At 44.4% G+C, this 14,974-nt stretch overlaps 1 protein-coding gene across 1 annotated transcript in view; it reads right to left on the bottom strand.

Moving 5' to 3' along the window:
• MARCHF5 (membrane associated ring-CH-type finger 5) overlaps positions 1-14,974 on the bottom strand; it is a 211,247-nt gene that overhangs the window by 33,566 nt on the left and 162,707 nt on the right. The window contains exon 4 of the mRNA XM_063962041.1: positions 1,275-1,458. Coding sequence (XP_063818111.1) covers positions 1,275-1,458 — 184 coding nt within the window. The remainder of the gene's footprint in view (positions 1-1,274; positions 1,459-14,974) is intronic.

The raw sequence follows: 14,974 nt of genomic DNA, 5'->3' as shown, positions 1-14,974 counted from the left end.
GGAAAATGGCGCTGTGTGCTGAGGAGATAGGCCCCGCCCCTTTTCCGGCGGGCTCGTCTCCCGCTCTTTAGTGTATTCTGGCAGGGGTTAAATATCTCCATATAGCCCCCGGAGGCTATATGTGAGGTATTTTTTAGCCAAATAGGTTTTCATTTGCCTCCCAGGGCGCTCCCCTCCCAGCGCCCTGCACCCTCAGTGACTGCCGTGTGAAGTGTGCTGAGAGGAAAATGGCGCACAGCTGCAGTGCTGTGCGCTACCTTTAGAAGACTGAGGAGTCTTCTGCCGCCGATTCTGGACCTCTTCATGTTTCAGCATCTGCAAGGGGGCCGGCGGCGAGGCTCCGGTGACCATCCAGGCTGTACCTGTGATCGTCCCTCTGGAGCTGATGTCCAGTAGCCAAGAAGCCAATCCATCCTGCACGCAGGTGAGTTCACTTCTTCTCCCCTAAGTCCCTCGTTGCAGTGATCCTGTTGCCAGCAGGACTCACTCTAAAATAAAAAACCTAAGCTAAACTTTCTCTAAGCAGCTCTTTAGGAGAGCCACCTAGATTGCACCCTTCTCGGCCGGGCACAAAAATCTAACTGAGGCTTGGAGGAGGGTCATAGGGGGAGGAGCCAGTGCACACCACCTGATCGGAAAGCTTTACTTTTTGTGCCCTGTCTCCTGCGGAGCCGCTATTCCCCATGGTCCTTTCAGGAACCCCAGCATCCACTAGGACGATAGAGAAATAAAAAACCTAACATATATTTTCTATCTAGGAGCTCAGGAGAGCCCCTAGTGTGCATCCAGCTCGGCCGGGCACAGAAATCTAACTGAGGTCTGGAGGAGGGGCATAGAGGGAGGAGCCAGTGCACACCAGATAGTACCTAATCTTTCTTTTAGAGTGCCCAGTCTCCTGCGGAGCCAGTCTATTCCCCATGGTCCTTACGGAGTTCCCAGCATCCACTAGGACGTCAGAGAAAAACTCGTTTTCTATGCATTGGATATAATTCATATACGGAGCAAATAATCTTTCGCTTTCGGGGAAACAAACAAATCTGGCAGGGGAAAATAATTCCCTAAGGATGGAGTTCACCTTTAATGTAATTTAATTTTATTTCAATTTAATAGAGTTAATGCAGCAGCAGCTGGAATGTGGTAATTTCCAGGCAGGCTTGTACTGAAACATCCAGAACAAAAATAAACTGCAGTTATATGTGGAACACAGAGAAACGGTGTATCGGCCATGCATGGAGTCAAAGAACAATTAAAATAACAATTAAATTGTATTTTACCTGGAAATATGCTGTTAAGTATTTGTAATTTGTTGGAGTATTTACGCCACAGCCTGAGCACGTAGTCCTCCCAGCGGATCATTTTGCCAAGAATCAGCATGACGGGTATGGTGGGAAGACCAATCAGCAGGAACAGAGGATCTGCCCGTTCCATCACATCTAGACCTTCCTTGTGGCCAACAACCTGGAAAATGAAAACCAATTTTACATTGCGGCAGTCATAACCTAATCAGTACAACAAAACTCAAATCAGGAGAATGAGTGTGTTAAAATGTTCTAAGAAACTCACCCAGTACATCTGTGAAACCCAATTTAAGCTGTGCTCTCTGTGGTACAGGACGTTAGTTGTACACCACAAGTTCTCGAAAAATAGTGCACATGGACTCAACCCTACAACTCTGCATGGAATGCCATAAACATGCCCTATTTTGGCAACAAGATATGTTCCTCTCTAAAGAGATAATGGGTGGAAATGTATCCTCTGTTTAATGGCTTATTTCCTAATCTAGTATCCTGGTCTCAATATAGACATTAAAAAAATCTATTGTCTGCATTATTAAAATGTTTTACAAGAAATTTATTCCAGATCAATGGAGATCGTCAATGGCAGGAATTTAAGGATTTCCTTTCATATCAATCCCACTAAACACAATGAACACCCATTTATCTATTTTACATTTCTGAAGTTTCACCCAAAGGTTATCTTCCTAGAAGACATAACCTGCACACCCAGCTGCTTCTTTAGCCACCTCAAGAGTACTAGTCCTGTTATCAACATGGACAAAACCAAATTCATCATCTTTCCCCCATCCAGGACTCCAGCCTCCCCAATACCTCTGTCACTGTTGACAACACTATCATCCTCCCTGTTCCTCAACTCCGCTGCTGGGGCGTCACTCTTGACTCCTCCCTCTCCTTCACCCGCCGTACAGTCTCTGGCTCAATCCTTACGGTTCCAGCTAAGCAACATCGCTCTTCACCTTAACATACAAGGCCGTCTCTAACTCCACTGCTCCCTACATCTCCAACCTCATCTCTCTACATACTCTGGTCGGCCAACGACAGTCGTCTCTCCTCTACCCTGGTCACTGCATTCCATGCGCGAATCCAAGATTTTACCCGTGCTGCCCCCCTTCACTGGAACGAGCTCCCTTGCTCTATTAGACTCTCCCTGACCTTTGAAAGCTTCAAACAGGCACTGAAAACCCACCAGCTCATCAAAGCATACCCTTCTGCATAACCTAGTTTCGAGGCCATTCTCCCAAACCACTACCTCAAGCCTTTGCCATCTATGCCTCGCTAACGTCCTACCATCAAGCCGCCTTTCGCATGTTCGCACCTCATGTCTGTCTCACACCACCCCCTAGATTGTGAGCACTTTGGAGTAGGGCCCTCTTCCCTCCTGTTCTCACAACACTCTTCTCTCACACTTCAATTACAGCTGTGTGTATTGAGAATTGTTACCTGTGCTCTGTTACTGTAATGTTAAGTTCTGTGTACCCTGTAGCGTTCTAATTTCTGCCGTATGTACGACGCTGCAAAACACTTATGGTGCCCTATAAATAAAACGTAATAATAATCCTGCTCTCCCATTTCCTGTTATTGGCATCTCTGCTTTATGCAATTTTTGGAGGTGAATGCAATATACAGAGTGAGTCAATAGTCGCAGTACACCCTTTTGTTTAAAAAATTGTGCAGGAAATTGGAAAACTGAATACTCCAGTAAGGTATGAGTGAGGTGGGCTATCTTTTAGGGTATGTACCGAATATGGGCGCCATCTTGAAATTGGCCATCTTGAATCTAAGTCCGGTTTTTTTCAAATAGAAAGTGGGTCGTGTAACATATCAAACAACATCAGAAATTGCTGAACAGTTTATTGTTGCAAACAGATTTGAAATAGCACACCCCTAAAGTCAGTACTTTGTAGAGCCATCTTTTGTGGCTATTACACCTGCAAGTCGTTTTGGATAAGTCTCTATGAGCTTACCACATCTTGCCATTCCTCAAGGCAAAACTGCTCCAGCTCCTTCATGTTGGATGGTTTCCGCTTGTGAACAGCAATCTTCAAGTCTGACCACAGATTCTCAATTGGATTGAGATCTGGGCTTTCACTAGGCCATTCCAACACATTTAAATGTTTCCCCTTAAACTACTCGAGTGTTGCTTTTAGCAGTATGCTTTGGGTCATTGTCCTGCTGGAAGGTGAACCTCCGTCCCAGGCTCAAATCACAGGCAGACAAACAGGTTTTGCTCAAGAAAATCCCTGTATTTGGCACCATCCATCTTTCCCTTGATTCGAAACAGTTTCCCAGTCCCTGCTGCTGAAAAACATCCCCACAGCATGATGCTGTGGGGATGGTGTTCTTGTGGTGATGGGATGTGTTGGGTTTGCGCCAGACATAGCGTTTTCCTTGGTGGCCGAAAAGTTCAATTTTAGTCTCATCTGACCAGAGCACCTTCCTCCATACATTTGGGGAGTCGTCCACATGCCTTTTGGCAAACTCAAAACGTGCCTTCTTATTTTAAACACTAAGTAATGTTTTTTCTGGCCACTCTTCCATAAAGCCCAGCTCTATGGAGTGTACAGCTTATTGTGGTCACATGCGCAGATACACCAGTCTCTGCTGTGGAACTCTGCAGCATCTTCAGGGTTACCATTGGTCTCTATGCTGCCTCTCTGATTAATGCCCTCCTTGCCCGGTTTGTGAGTTTTGGTGGCCAGCCCTCTCTTGGCAGGTTTGTTGTGGTACCATGTTCTTTCCATTTGAAGATGATGGATTTGATGGTGCTCCGGGGGATCATCAAAGATTTGGATATTTTTTTTATATCCCAACCCTGACTTGTACTTCTCAACAACTTTGTCCCTGACTTGTTTGGGGAGCTCCTTGGTCTTCATGGTGTGATGACTCTTGCTTAGTGGTGTTGCAGCCTCTGGGGCCTTTCAGAAAAGGTGTGTTTACACTGATGGATCATGTGACACAGATTGCACACAGGTGGACTTCATTTCACTAATTATGTGACTTCTGAAGGTAATTGGTTGCACCAGAACTTTTGAGGGGCTTCATAACAAAGGGGGTGAATACATACTGTATGCACATGCCAATATTATATATACATTTTTTTCATTTCACTTCCCCAACTTAGACTATTTTGGGCAGATCCATCACAAAATTCAGATAAATAAAAAATAAAAAAATAATGACAGGTTGTAATGTAACAAAATAGGTAAAAAGCCAAGGGAGGGGGGGGGAATACTTTAGCAAGGCACTATTGAAACAGGAACGTTGGCAGGATAAAAGGTAAAATGATACTTGCGTATTGAAGGCATTACCTCCTTGAACAACCGGACAACTGTTGTCTTCCTTTTCATGGCTAACTGACTCACTAGTTGAAAAGATTGATAAAATACGAGATGAAATGGTATGCTCTTTCTCAGCCAGTAACCTGCTCAATTCTCCACAAGTGAAGTATCAACACTCTTCTCATTCTACTACTCCACTACCTCACCTCTTGATCCTATACCCTCACAAGTAAAACGTATCCCTTATTGCTTATCCCTACCTTAACTAAAATCTGTAATCTCTCCCTCTATTGGTATCTTTCCTGGGATCAGTACGAAATCCCGCTGAATGGGATCCCGGCAGTCGAAATACCGACACCGGAATCCCGACCAGCACAATCCCGACAGGGGTGGCGAGCGGAACGCAACCCCTTGCGGGCTCACTGCGCTCACCACGCTGCGGGCAATTTATTCTCCCTCTATGGGTGTCGTGAACACCCACAGAGGGAGAATATGTCGGGATTGTGCTGGTCGGGATTCTGGTGTCGGTATTTCGACCGCCGGGATCCCGTCCGGCGGGATCTTGACCGCATCCCTCTTTCCTTCACTGTTCAAGCATGCAGTGATTACTCCTATTCTGAAAAAACACAATTCTAACCCAAACTCACTCTCTCTAACTAACGTGCCCATCTATCAGCTCCCATGCCTCTCCAAGCTACTTGAGAGACTTGCCTAAACTAGTCTCACACACTTTCTTAACTCCCACTTATTGGACCCAATTCAGGCAGGCTTTCGTTCAGAGACAGCACTGACTAAAGTAGTGAATGATCAGGTCACTGCTAGATTGAAAGGAAATTACTCACTTCGTATTCTTCTAGATCTCTCTGCTGCTTTTGACACTGTTGACCACTCTTCTCATACAAACACTACGATCCCTAGGTCTTCAGGACCCAGCTCTTTCTTGGTTCTCATCCTATCTAATCACTAATTCAATGGCTGCTTCTCAGATTCCACCTCCACTTCGCTACCTCTATCAGTCGGAGTACCGCAAGGCTCAGTCTTCGGTCCTCTGCATTTCTCAATCTATACCTCATGAACTGCCCACATAACCTTTGGAAGCATTCATATCTAATTACATCCCATCAGGACTGTATACAATCTAGTGGGACCGCTATGCTATAGATAGTGCCTATCACTGTGTATCCTTCCTAATTCCCTGTAGATTGTAAGCTTGCGAGCAGGGCCTTCCTACCGCTATGGCTGTCTGTTATTACCCATTTTGTTTTATCACTGTTGTTTCCAATTGTAAAGCGCAATGGAATATGCTGTCCTATATAGGAAACTATAAATAAATATAATAATTTGCCAGGCCTTTACTGCAGATGCCTTCAGTTGTTGTTTGTTTATGGGTATTTCTGCCTTCAGGCAAGTGAAATTCATGCTCTATCAGGTTGAGATCAAGTTACTGACTCGCCCACTGCAGAATATTCAACTTCTTTGCCTTAAGAACTTAGGGGTTGCTTTCGGGTCATTGCCTATCTGTATTGTGAAGCGCTGTCCAATCAACTCTGCTGACTTTGAGCAGAGTATATCCCGATACACTTCAGAATTCAGTGGCTGCTTCTGTCACATTATCAATAAAACACCAGTAACTCAGTGTCAATGGCTGCCACACAAACCTATGCCACCACACTGCCTTCACCATCTTTAGCGGATGAGGTGGTATGTTTTGGATCATGAGCCAATACAAGCCTTCTACTGTACATACTTTTTTCTTACCATCATTCTGGTACAGGTTGACCCTATGGGGCATACACACGAGGCAATTTTTTCCTCTTTTCTAAGCGATCTGTCGGGATTGCTTAGAAAAGATCTAGTCAGATTGCTTAGCAAGTGAGTTCAAATCGCTCCGTGTGTATAGAATGAGCGATCGCGATCTACGTCACCCAAACCACTATTTAAAATAAAAAACTTTTTTTTTTTTGCTTAGCACAAATCGCTTAGCACACATCGCTACATGTGTATGCGCGATCTAGTCACCGGGAAGTTCAAGGGAAATTGCCTAGTCTAAATCGATTAGCACAAAAGTTAAGCACAAACCTCAATGTGTGTATGCCCCTTTAGTTCTATCTGTCCAAAGAATTGGGCCTGCTTTTTTAGATATTTTTGGGCAAAGTCTAATCTGGCCTAATGGTTTCCGCCTTGTGGTAGACCATCTGTATTTGCTCTCATGAAGTCCTTTCTTTATAGTAAACTTGGATAAAGATATGTCTACCTCCAGTGTTCTTAACTTGGCTGGATCTTGTAGAGGGGTGTTTCTTTACGACGGTACTATGGTTCTTTACCACTACGGTCTTCCACGGACGTGCAGGCCTTTTTATGTTGCAGAGCTCACAAGTGCATTCTTTTTTTCTCAGAATGTATCACACTGTCAATTTGGCCACTCAAAAAGTTCCCACTATTTCCCTGATGGATTTTTTTGATGTTTCTGCTACCTAAGGATGTCTTATTTAACTTGCTGCTTTCACCACATGTTGTGGGTTCACAGCAACAGCTTCCAAATGCAATTGCCACTCTTGGAACCAACTCCACACATTTTCCTGCTTAAATGAAAGTGACATAGCAAAGGTATAGCCAAAACCTGTCTATGAAACAACTTTTGAGTTAATTGACCAAATACTTTTGGTCACTTGAAAAAAAGAGGGGGCTACATATTAAACAGCTGTAATTCCTAAACCCCTCCTCCAATTTCTATGTGAATACCCTCAAATTAAAGCTGATAATGTGCACTTTAAAGCCACATTCTTTATATAACTATAACTTGAATATGTTCTGGTAAACAGCTAAAATAACATTTTGTGTCTGTGTCCAAATATATATGGACCTAACTGTATGTTGGGAAACTAGTGACACAATCTTGGCAGAAGTACCAGATCTAAGTGCCAAAACTCACTGATCAATAAGGCAAACCATTGCTGAATGATCTCTAATATACTCAGACACACCTTTAAAACAGAGGCACTGAATGAATCAGGCTTTCGGCACCTGAAAATGAAATTACAAGTAAAGTTTTGGGCGCCTTTGATGCACTGCAATTAAGGCATAATAAAAAAAAAAAAAACAACGTGGACCAGAATACCGCCACCTAAAGAGCTACTTCGCCGCATTCCTAAGGTGCAAGAAAATGGCAACTGCAATCTGTTGCAGCTACTCTATCTGTAACACATCAGTTCTGGGAGATGGAAATTCAGTATCACTACTGAGTAATTTTACCAGTTATCCATGAGGAAGAAGAGACTGTTGGTTCATGTAGACCCTTTAATGAAATTATCCGGCAAAATAAGCTTCATTATAAGGGTTCCAAGTCTAGATTATAGGTTGATCGCCCCCCCACAATGCAGGCAGCATTTTTTATTATGTCGCCATGGTGACTGAAGCTGCAGTTTAATCTCACAACATAAAGGATATCACAGCTGGTTCCACAGTACGAGTAGAATTTACAATGAGAAAGAAATCAAAATCATGATTAGAGCTTAGTGCTGATGCTGTAATTGTGTCACTGTTTTCTTACCAACTGCTCCTGTGTATTATACAGATTGTATTGGAGAAGCAGTGTTCGCTGTCATTGAGGCTGAGTTGCTGCAGTAAGGATCCTGCTTGCACTGTTGATAACAGAGGAGCAGGTGAAATCTATGATGAAATTCCAGCCTTGAAAGATACATAACCATGTAATTCCCAACCATGCAAAGAAGCGTGCCATTTTACATTTGATCTATGGCCCGCAGAGGTTTTGCGCAGCTATGTCTGACTTGACGCCACCTGCAATGTGTGGTATGTTTGCTATACAGCACATAATGCTGTTTTGTCAGGATGTATAATGAAGCACTGGAGAGCTTTAAATACTTAATGGAGTGCCACCATCCAACAAAGCATCAGAAAAACAATAATTCAGCCTCCGTTCCCCTCCGTGCAGTCTTTGTGAGTAATCAGTTATGTATTTCGTATGCAAATACGCACAACAGGAACCCGCAGAAATTGGCAGAAAATCAAAGTCAACATTGACATAATTAGCACAGATGTCAATTAACAATGATAATCATGGTTAACATTTTCTTTATTATTTTGATTACTCATTAGCAGGAAAAGTTTGTCTCTTTTTTTTTTTTTTAAACAGGAGATTTATGACTCTCTGGCTCAGTGGATAATGCAGCGCTATTTCTAATCAGCTATAAAATACCACTGCAGACATGGCCATTTGTTGTGACCCCCAGCAGAGAGGTAACTGTGGGTAATTGGTCTGGCAACCAGAAGCAGACACTACCACATATCTGTCTTGAAACAATAATGTATAGCGATCCCTTCCTGCACCATCAGCCTTAAACTATCAGTGTCATACATAAAGGGACATTATCCCATGACTGATATCAGAAACAAATAGCTGACACTCAGCTGTATAACAAAAGTAAAACATCTACGATAGAGTCAAAGTATGGGGAGTATTAGCAGTTTATATATGCAGCGACTTGTATTTAGGTCCCATGGTTATTGCACAATGGTACAACCCCCTACACTGCCCTTTCAATGTTACAGGTATAACACGTTTAACCAAAACTGAAGTGTTTCCATGTCTTGGACCTGCAGAGGTCAGTTTCATCCATGCTACTTGCCCTAATAACTGTATTATTTTGCTTGGTACACACTTGTTGATAGTTCTTACAGCATAGGAGCGATATATCATCTGGACCACAGGCTCGTGCGTACAGCCGATAAGTTTGTAGACTACGTCGTTCAGACATATCATGTCAATAGTGCTGCATGCCAGAAGCCAATATATCACTACATATTCCTGTGTGCACGGGTAGCTGACCGACTTATATGTCAGAAGCAGGTATTGCCGACAATAACGTCACTAACAGCCCCTGTGGCCAGGCATGTAGGGTAAGCATGTACAGTATGCACAATTCTGTATAAACCTTAACAATCATTAGATTGGGCACCCATCCTTTGTACGAATTGGTTGGTAAATAACTATAAAATGTAACACAGCCCATAAATAGATACCTAAGGCATGCACAAGCAATGTTTTAAAACCATTATAAACTGTTATAGCAAGAACACAACAGAAATTCACTATCTGCAAGAAAGGGCATAAAGCAGGTCTTCTACGTACTCATGCTATGGTGCACATTGGGGTTTTGGTTGTAAACATGATTTGGTTCTCATATTGCCCTGGAACTACCATTTATTTCTGTTTGGTGCCCGTTGTGTTTCTGATTGTGCTGATGCTGCCTCCTTATATCTCCCCTTACTGCCTCTTCATTTCACTTCAGCTGCTCCTTTCTTATCTCCTACCTAGTGTTGCACTTCTCTGGGCTGCTCGTCCTGCCCCACTGTAACGTATATAGGGTAGTATTCAATTGTTTGAAAAGTCGGTTGGTTGTCTGTTTTTTCATGTCTATTGGATAGGAAAAAAACAGACTCCGAACTGACTTTTCAAACATTTGAATCTCCCCCATAGTGTTACAATGGGACCTAGATGGCTATCTTGCCTGGTAGATTAAAGGGCAGTCGATGCAGTGGACAGCCTGTCAGCTCACTGCTCATCTTATCCTGGTATTGCTTAATTTCCTTGAATTGCTTATTCACACATTGCAACAAATGTAGTTTGCCCAACATGGCTGCCTCACCTGGTGCTTTGTGGAGAGTGATCGATGCCTGGTTCAGAAAGACTTGCAAGTGTCTAGCCTAGTACCGGTATGCTGTGCTAGGACATGCTTCACATGGATCTATCCAGAGAGCGTATATCATACTACTACACACGTATCAGTTCTCCCATATTTGCCTTGGATAATTGTATGGCTTATCTCCCACAGTGTACACTTAATAGTGCGCCCAACATGGCTTCCTCACCTGGTACGCTCGTGGATGGGATGAAAAATACATGGACCCGACGGTGATGTTGTGACACTACTCCTAGTGTTAAGTCACTGCAATCACCCCAGTTAGTGTGACCTCTTCTAGGCATGACCTATTCCACAAAGGGGAATCCTATGTAGTGCACCCAACATGGCTGCCTCACTTAGTATCTTTTGTGGGTGGCGTATATAACCCATGGAAGTTATAACCCAAAATGTTTGCACCAATCCTGCATTATGCTTTTTCTGTGTTCTGCGTGTTCTTTTATCTTCTATATTACTCTTTTGTACTATGTGCTTTGTTTTGATGCCTGTAATCCATTGTACATTAGAATGTAAGTTCTCACGAGCAGGGCCCTCAACCCTCATGTGCTTATCCTTCTCTTACTTAAACCATCCTTGACGGCACCTCATCCCATGGTTTTCTGCTGCCCTGATGCTTACAGTTGTGCTCATAAGTTTACATACCCTAGCAGAATTTGGGGAGATCTCAAAACGTGCAGTTCATGCAAGACAGCCCAAGAATTTACAGGAACTGGAGGCTTTTTGCCAAGAAGAATGGGCAGCTTTACCATCTGAGAAAATGAAGAGCCTCAGCCACAACTACCACAAAAGACTTCAAGCTGTCATTGATTTTAAAGGGGGCAATAAACGGTATTATGAACTGGGGTATGTAAACTTTTGTTCAGGGTCATTTGGGTAGTTTCAGTTGTCATTATGATTTAAAAAGAGTAAACACAGTTGTTTGACAATAAATGGCTTCACCCAACCAGTAATCATGAGTGAAAGAAAAAAGTTTGTGAGTTATCATTCATATTCTCTGACAAATGGCCAGAAAAGCACAAATTCTGCTAGGGTATGTAAACTTATGAGCACAACTGTGTGTCAATGTTTATTTACCCTGTACTTGTCCTATATTGTCTTTAACTGTAAGTCACTGTTGTCCTGTTTTGATTTTTCATTTATGTACTCTGTAATTGGACGTTGGGGATCCCTTGTGGTGTGATATAAATAAAATGATAATAATAATAGTAATAATAATAATAATAATAATAATAATAATACTATGCGCTTTGTTTTGATGCCTGTAAAGCTCCTTGAGTCCTGCTGGAGAAAGAGCGCTATATACATAAAAATAAGAATTTACTCACCGGTAATTCTATTTCTCGTAGTCCGTAGTGGATGCTGGGAACTCCGTAAGGACCATGGGGAATAGCGGGCTCCGCAGGAGGCTGGGCATTCTAGAAAGATTTAGGACTACCTTGTGTGCACTGGCTCCTCCCACTATGACCCTCCTCCAAGCCTCAGTTAGGACACCGTGCCCGGACGAGCAGACATAATAAGGAAGGATTTAGAATCCCGGGTAAGACTCTTACCAGCCACACCAATCACACCGTACAACTCGTGATACAATATCCAGTTTGACAGTATGAAAACAACTGAGCCTCTCAACAGATGGCTCAACAATAACCCTTTTGTTAACAATAACTATTTACAAGTATTGCAGACAATCCGCACTTGGGATGGGCGCCCAGCATCCACTACGGACTACGAGAAATAGAATTACCGGTGAGTAAATTCTTATTTTCTCTAACGTCCTAGTGGATGCTGGGAACTCCGTAAGGACCATGGGGATTATACCAAAGCTCCCAAACGGGCGGGAGAGTGCGGATGACTCTGTAGCACCGAATGAGAGAACTCCAGGTCCTCCTCAGCCAGGGTATCAAATTTGTAGAATTTTGCAAACGTATTTGCCCCTGACCAAGTAGCTGCTCGGCAAAGTTGTAAAGCCGAGACCCCTCGGGCAGCCGCCCAAGATGAGCCCACCTTCCTTGTGGAATGGGCCTTTACAGATTTTGGCTGTGGCATGCCTGCCACAGAATGTGCAAGCTGAATTGTACTACAAATCCAGCGAGCAATAGACTGCTTAGAAGCAGGAGCACCCAACTTGTTGGGTGCATACAGGATAAACAGCGAGTCAGATTTTCTGACTCCAGCCGTCCTGGAAACATATATTTTCAAGGCCCTGACAACGTCTAGCAACTTGGAGTCCTCCAATTCACTAGTAGCCGCCGGCACTACAATAGGCTGGTTCAGGTGAAACGCTGACACCACCTTAGGGAGAAATTGGGGACGAGTCCTCAACTCTGCCCTATCCATATGGAAAATCAGATAAGGGCTTTTACATTATAAAGCCGCCAATTCTGACACTCGCCTGGCTGAAGCCAAGGCTAATAACATGACCACTTTCCACGTGAGATATTTCAGATCCACGGTTTTTAGTGGCTCAAACCAATGTGATTTTAAGAAACTCAACATCATGTTGAGATCCCAAGGTGCCACTGGAGGCACAAACGGGGGCTGAATATGCAGCACTCCTTTTACAAAAGTCTGAACTTCAGGTACTGAAGCTAGTTCTTTTTGAAAGAAAATCGACAGAGCCGAGATCTGTACTTTAATGGAGCCTAGTTTTAGGCCCATATCCACTCCTGCTTGCAGGAAATGCAGAAATCGACCTAGTTGAAATTCCTCTGTTGGGGCCTTATTGGCCTCGCACCATGCAACATATTTTCGCCATATGCGGTGATAATGCGTTGCCGTAACATCTTTCCTGGCCTTAATAAGCGTAGGAATGACTTCTTCCGGAATACCCTTTTCCTTTAGGATCCGGTGTTCAACCGCCATGCCGTCAAACGCAGCCGCGGTAAGTCTTGGAACAGACAGGGCCCCTGCTGTAGCAGGTCCTGTCTGAGCGGTAGAGGCCACGGGTCCTCTGAGAGCATCTCTTGAAGTTCCGGGTACCACGCTCGTCTTGGCCAATCCGGAACCACGAGAATTGTGTTTACTCCTCGCTTTCTTATTATTCTCAATACCTTTGGAATGAGAGGCAGAGGAGGGAACACATAAACCGACTGGTACACCCACGGTGTTACTAGAGCGTCCACAGCTATCGCCTGAGGGTCCCTTGACCTGGCACAATATTTTTTTAACTTTTTGTTGAGACGGGACGCCATCATGTCCACCTGTGGTTTTTCCCAACGGTTTACCAGCATCTGGAAGACTTCTGGGGGAAGTCCCCACTCCCCCGGGTGGAGGTCGTGTCTGCTGAGGAAGTCTGCTTCCCAGTTGTCCACTCCCGGAATGAACACTGCTGACAGTGCTAGTACATGATTCTCCGCCCATCGGAGAATTTTTGTGGCTTCTGCCATCGCCATCCTGCTTCTTGTGCCGCCCTGTCGATTTACATGGGCGACTGCCGTGATGTTGTCTGACTGGATCAGCACCGGCTGGTGTAGGAGCAGGGATTTTGCTTGACTTAGGGCATTGTAGATGGCCCTTAGTTCCAGAATATTTATGTGAAGGGAAGTCTCCTGACTCGACCATAGTCCTTGGAAGTTTCTTCCCTGTGTGACTGCCCCCCAGCCTCGAAGGCTGGCATCCGTGGTCACCAGGACCCAGTCCTGTATGCCGAACCTGCGGCCCTCTAGAAGATGAGCACTCTGCAGCCACCACAGTAGAGACACCCTGGTTCTTGGAGACAGGGTTATTAAGCGATGCATCTGAAGATGCGATCCGGACCACTGGTCCAACAGGTCCCACTGAAAGATTCTGGCATGGAACCTGCCGAAGGGAATTGCTTCGTAAGAAGCCACCATCTTTCCCAGGACCCGCGTGCAGTGATGCACTGATACCTGTTTTGGTTTCAGGAGGTCTCTGACTAGAGATGACAACTCCCTGGCTTTCTCCTCCGGGAGAAACACTTTTCTCTGGACTGTATCCAGAATCATACCCAGGAACAGTAGCCGTGTCGTCGGAACCAGCTGTGACTTTGGGATATTCAGAATCCAGCCGTGCTGGTGCAGCACTTCCTGAGATAGTGCTACTCCCACCAACAACTGTTCCTTGGACCTCGCTTTTATTAGGAGATCGTCCAAGTACGGGATAATTAAAACTTCCTTTCTTCGAAGGAGTATCATCATTTCCGCCATAACCTTGGTAAATACCCTCGGTGCCGTGGACAGTCCAAACGGCAGCGTCTGAAATTGGTAATGGCAATCCTGTACCACAAATCTGAGGTACTCCTGGTGAGGATGGTGAATGGGGACATGCAAGTAAGCATCCTTGATGTCCAGGGATACCATGTAATCCCCCTCGTCCAGGCTTGCAATAACCGCCCTGAGCGATTCCATCTTGAACTTGAATTTCTTTATGTATGTGTTCAAGGATTTCAAATTTAGAATGGGTCTCACCGAACCGTCCGGTTTCGGTACCACAAATAGTGTGGAATAATAACCCCGGCCTTGTTGAAGTAGGGGTACCTTGATTATCACCTGCTGGGAATACAGCTTGTGAATTGCCGCTAGCACCGCCTCCCTGTCTGAGGGAGCAATCGGCAAGGCAGATTTTAGGAACCGGTGGGGTGGGGACGCCTCGAATTCCAGCTTGTACCCCTGAGATACTATTTGCAGGATCCAGGGATCCTGCAAATCCTGTGAGCGAACCC

The sequence above is a fragment of the Pseudophryne corroboree genome, chromosome 3 (genome assembly GCF_028390025.1).
Source record: "Pseudophryne corroboree isolate aPseCor3 chromosome 3, aPseCor3.hap2, whole genome shotgun sequence".
In the NCBI taxonomy this organism is placed as follows: domain Eukaryota; kingdom Metazoa; phylum Chordata; class Amphibia; order Anura; family Myobatrachidae; genus Pseudophryne; species Pseudophryne corroboree.
This window is presented reverse-complemented; position numbering and strand designations above follow the sequence as displayed.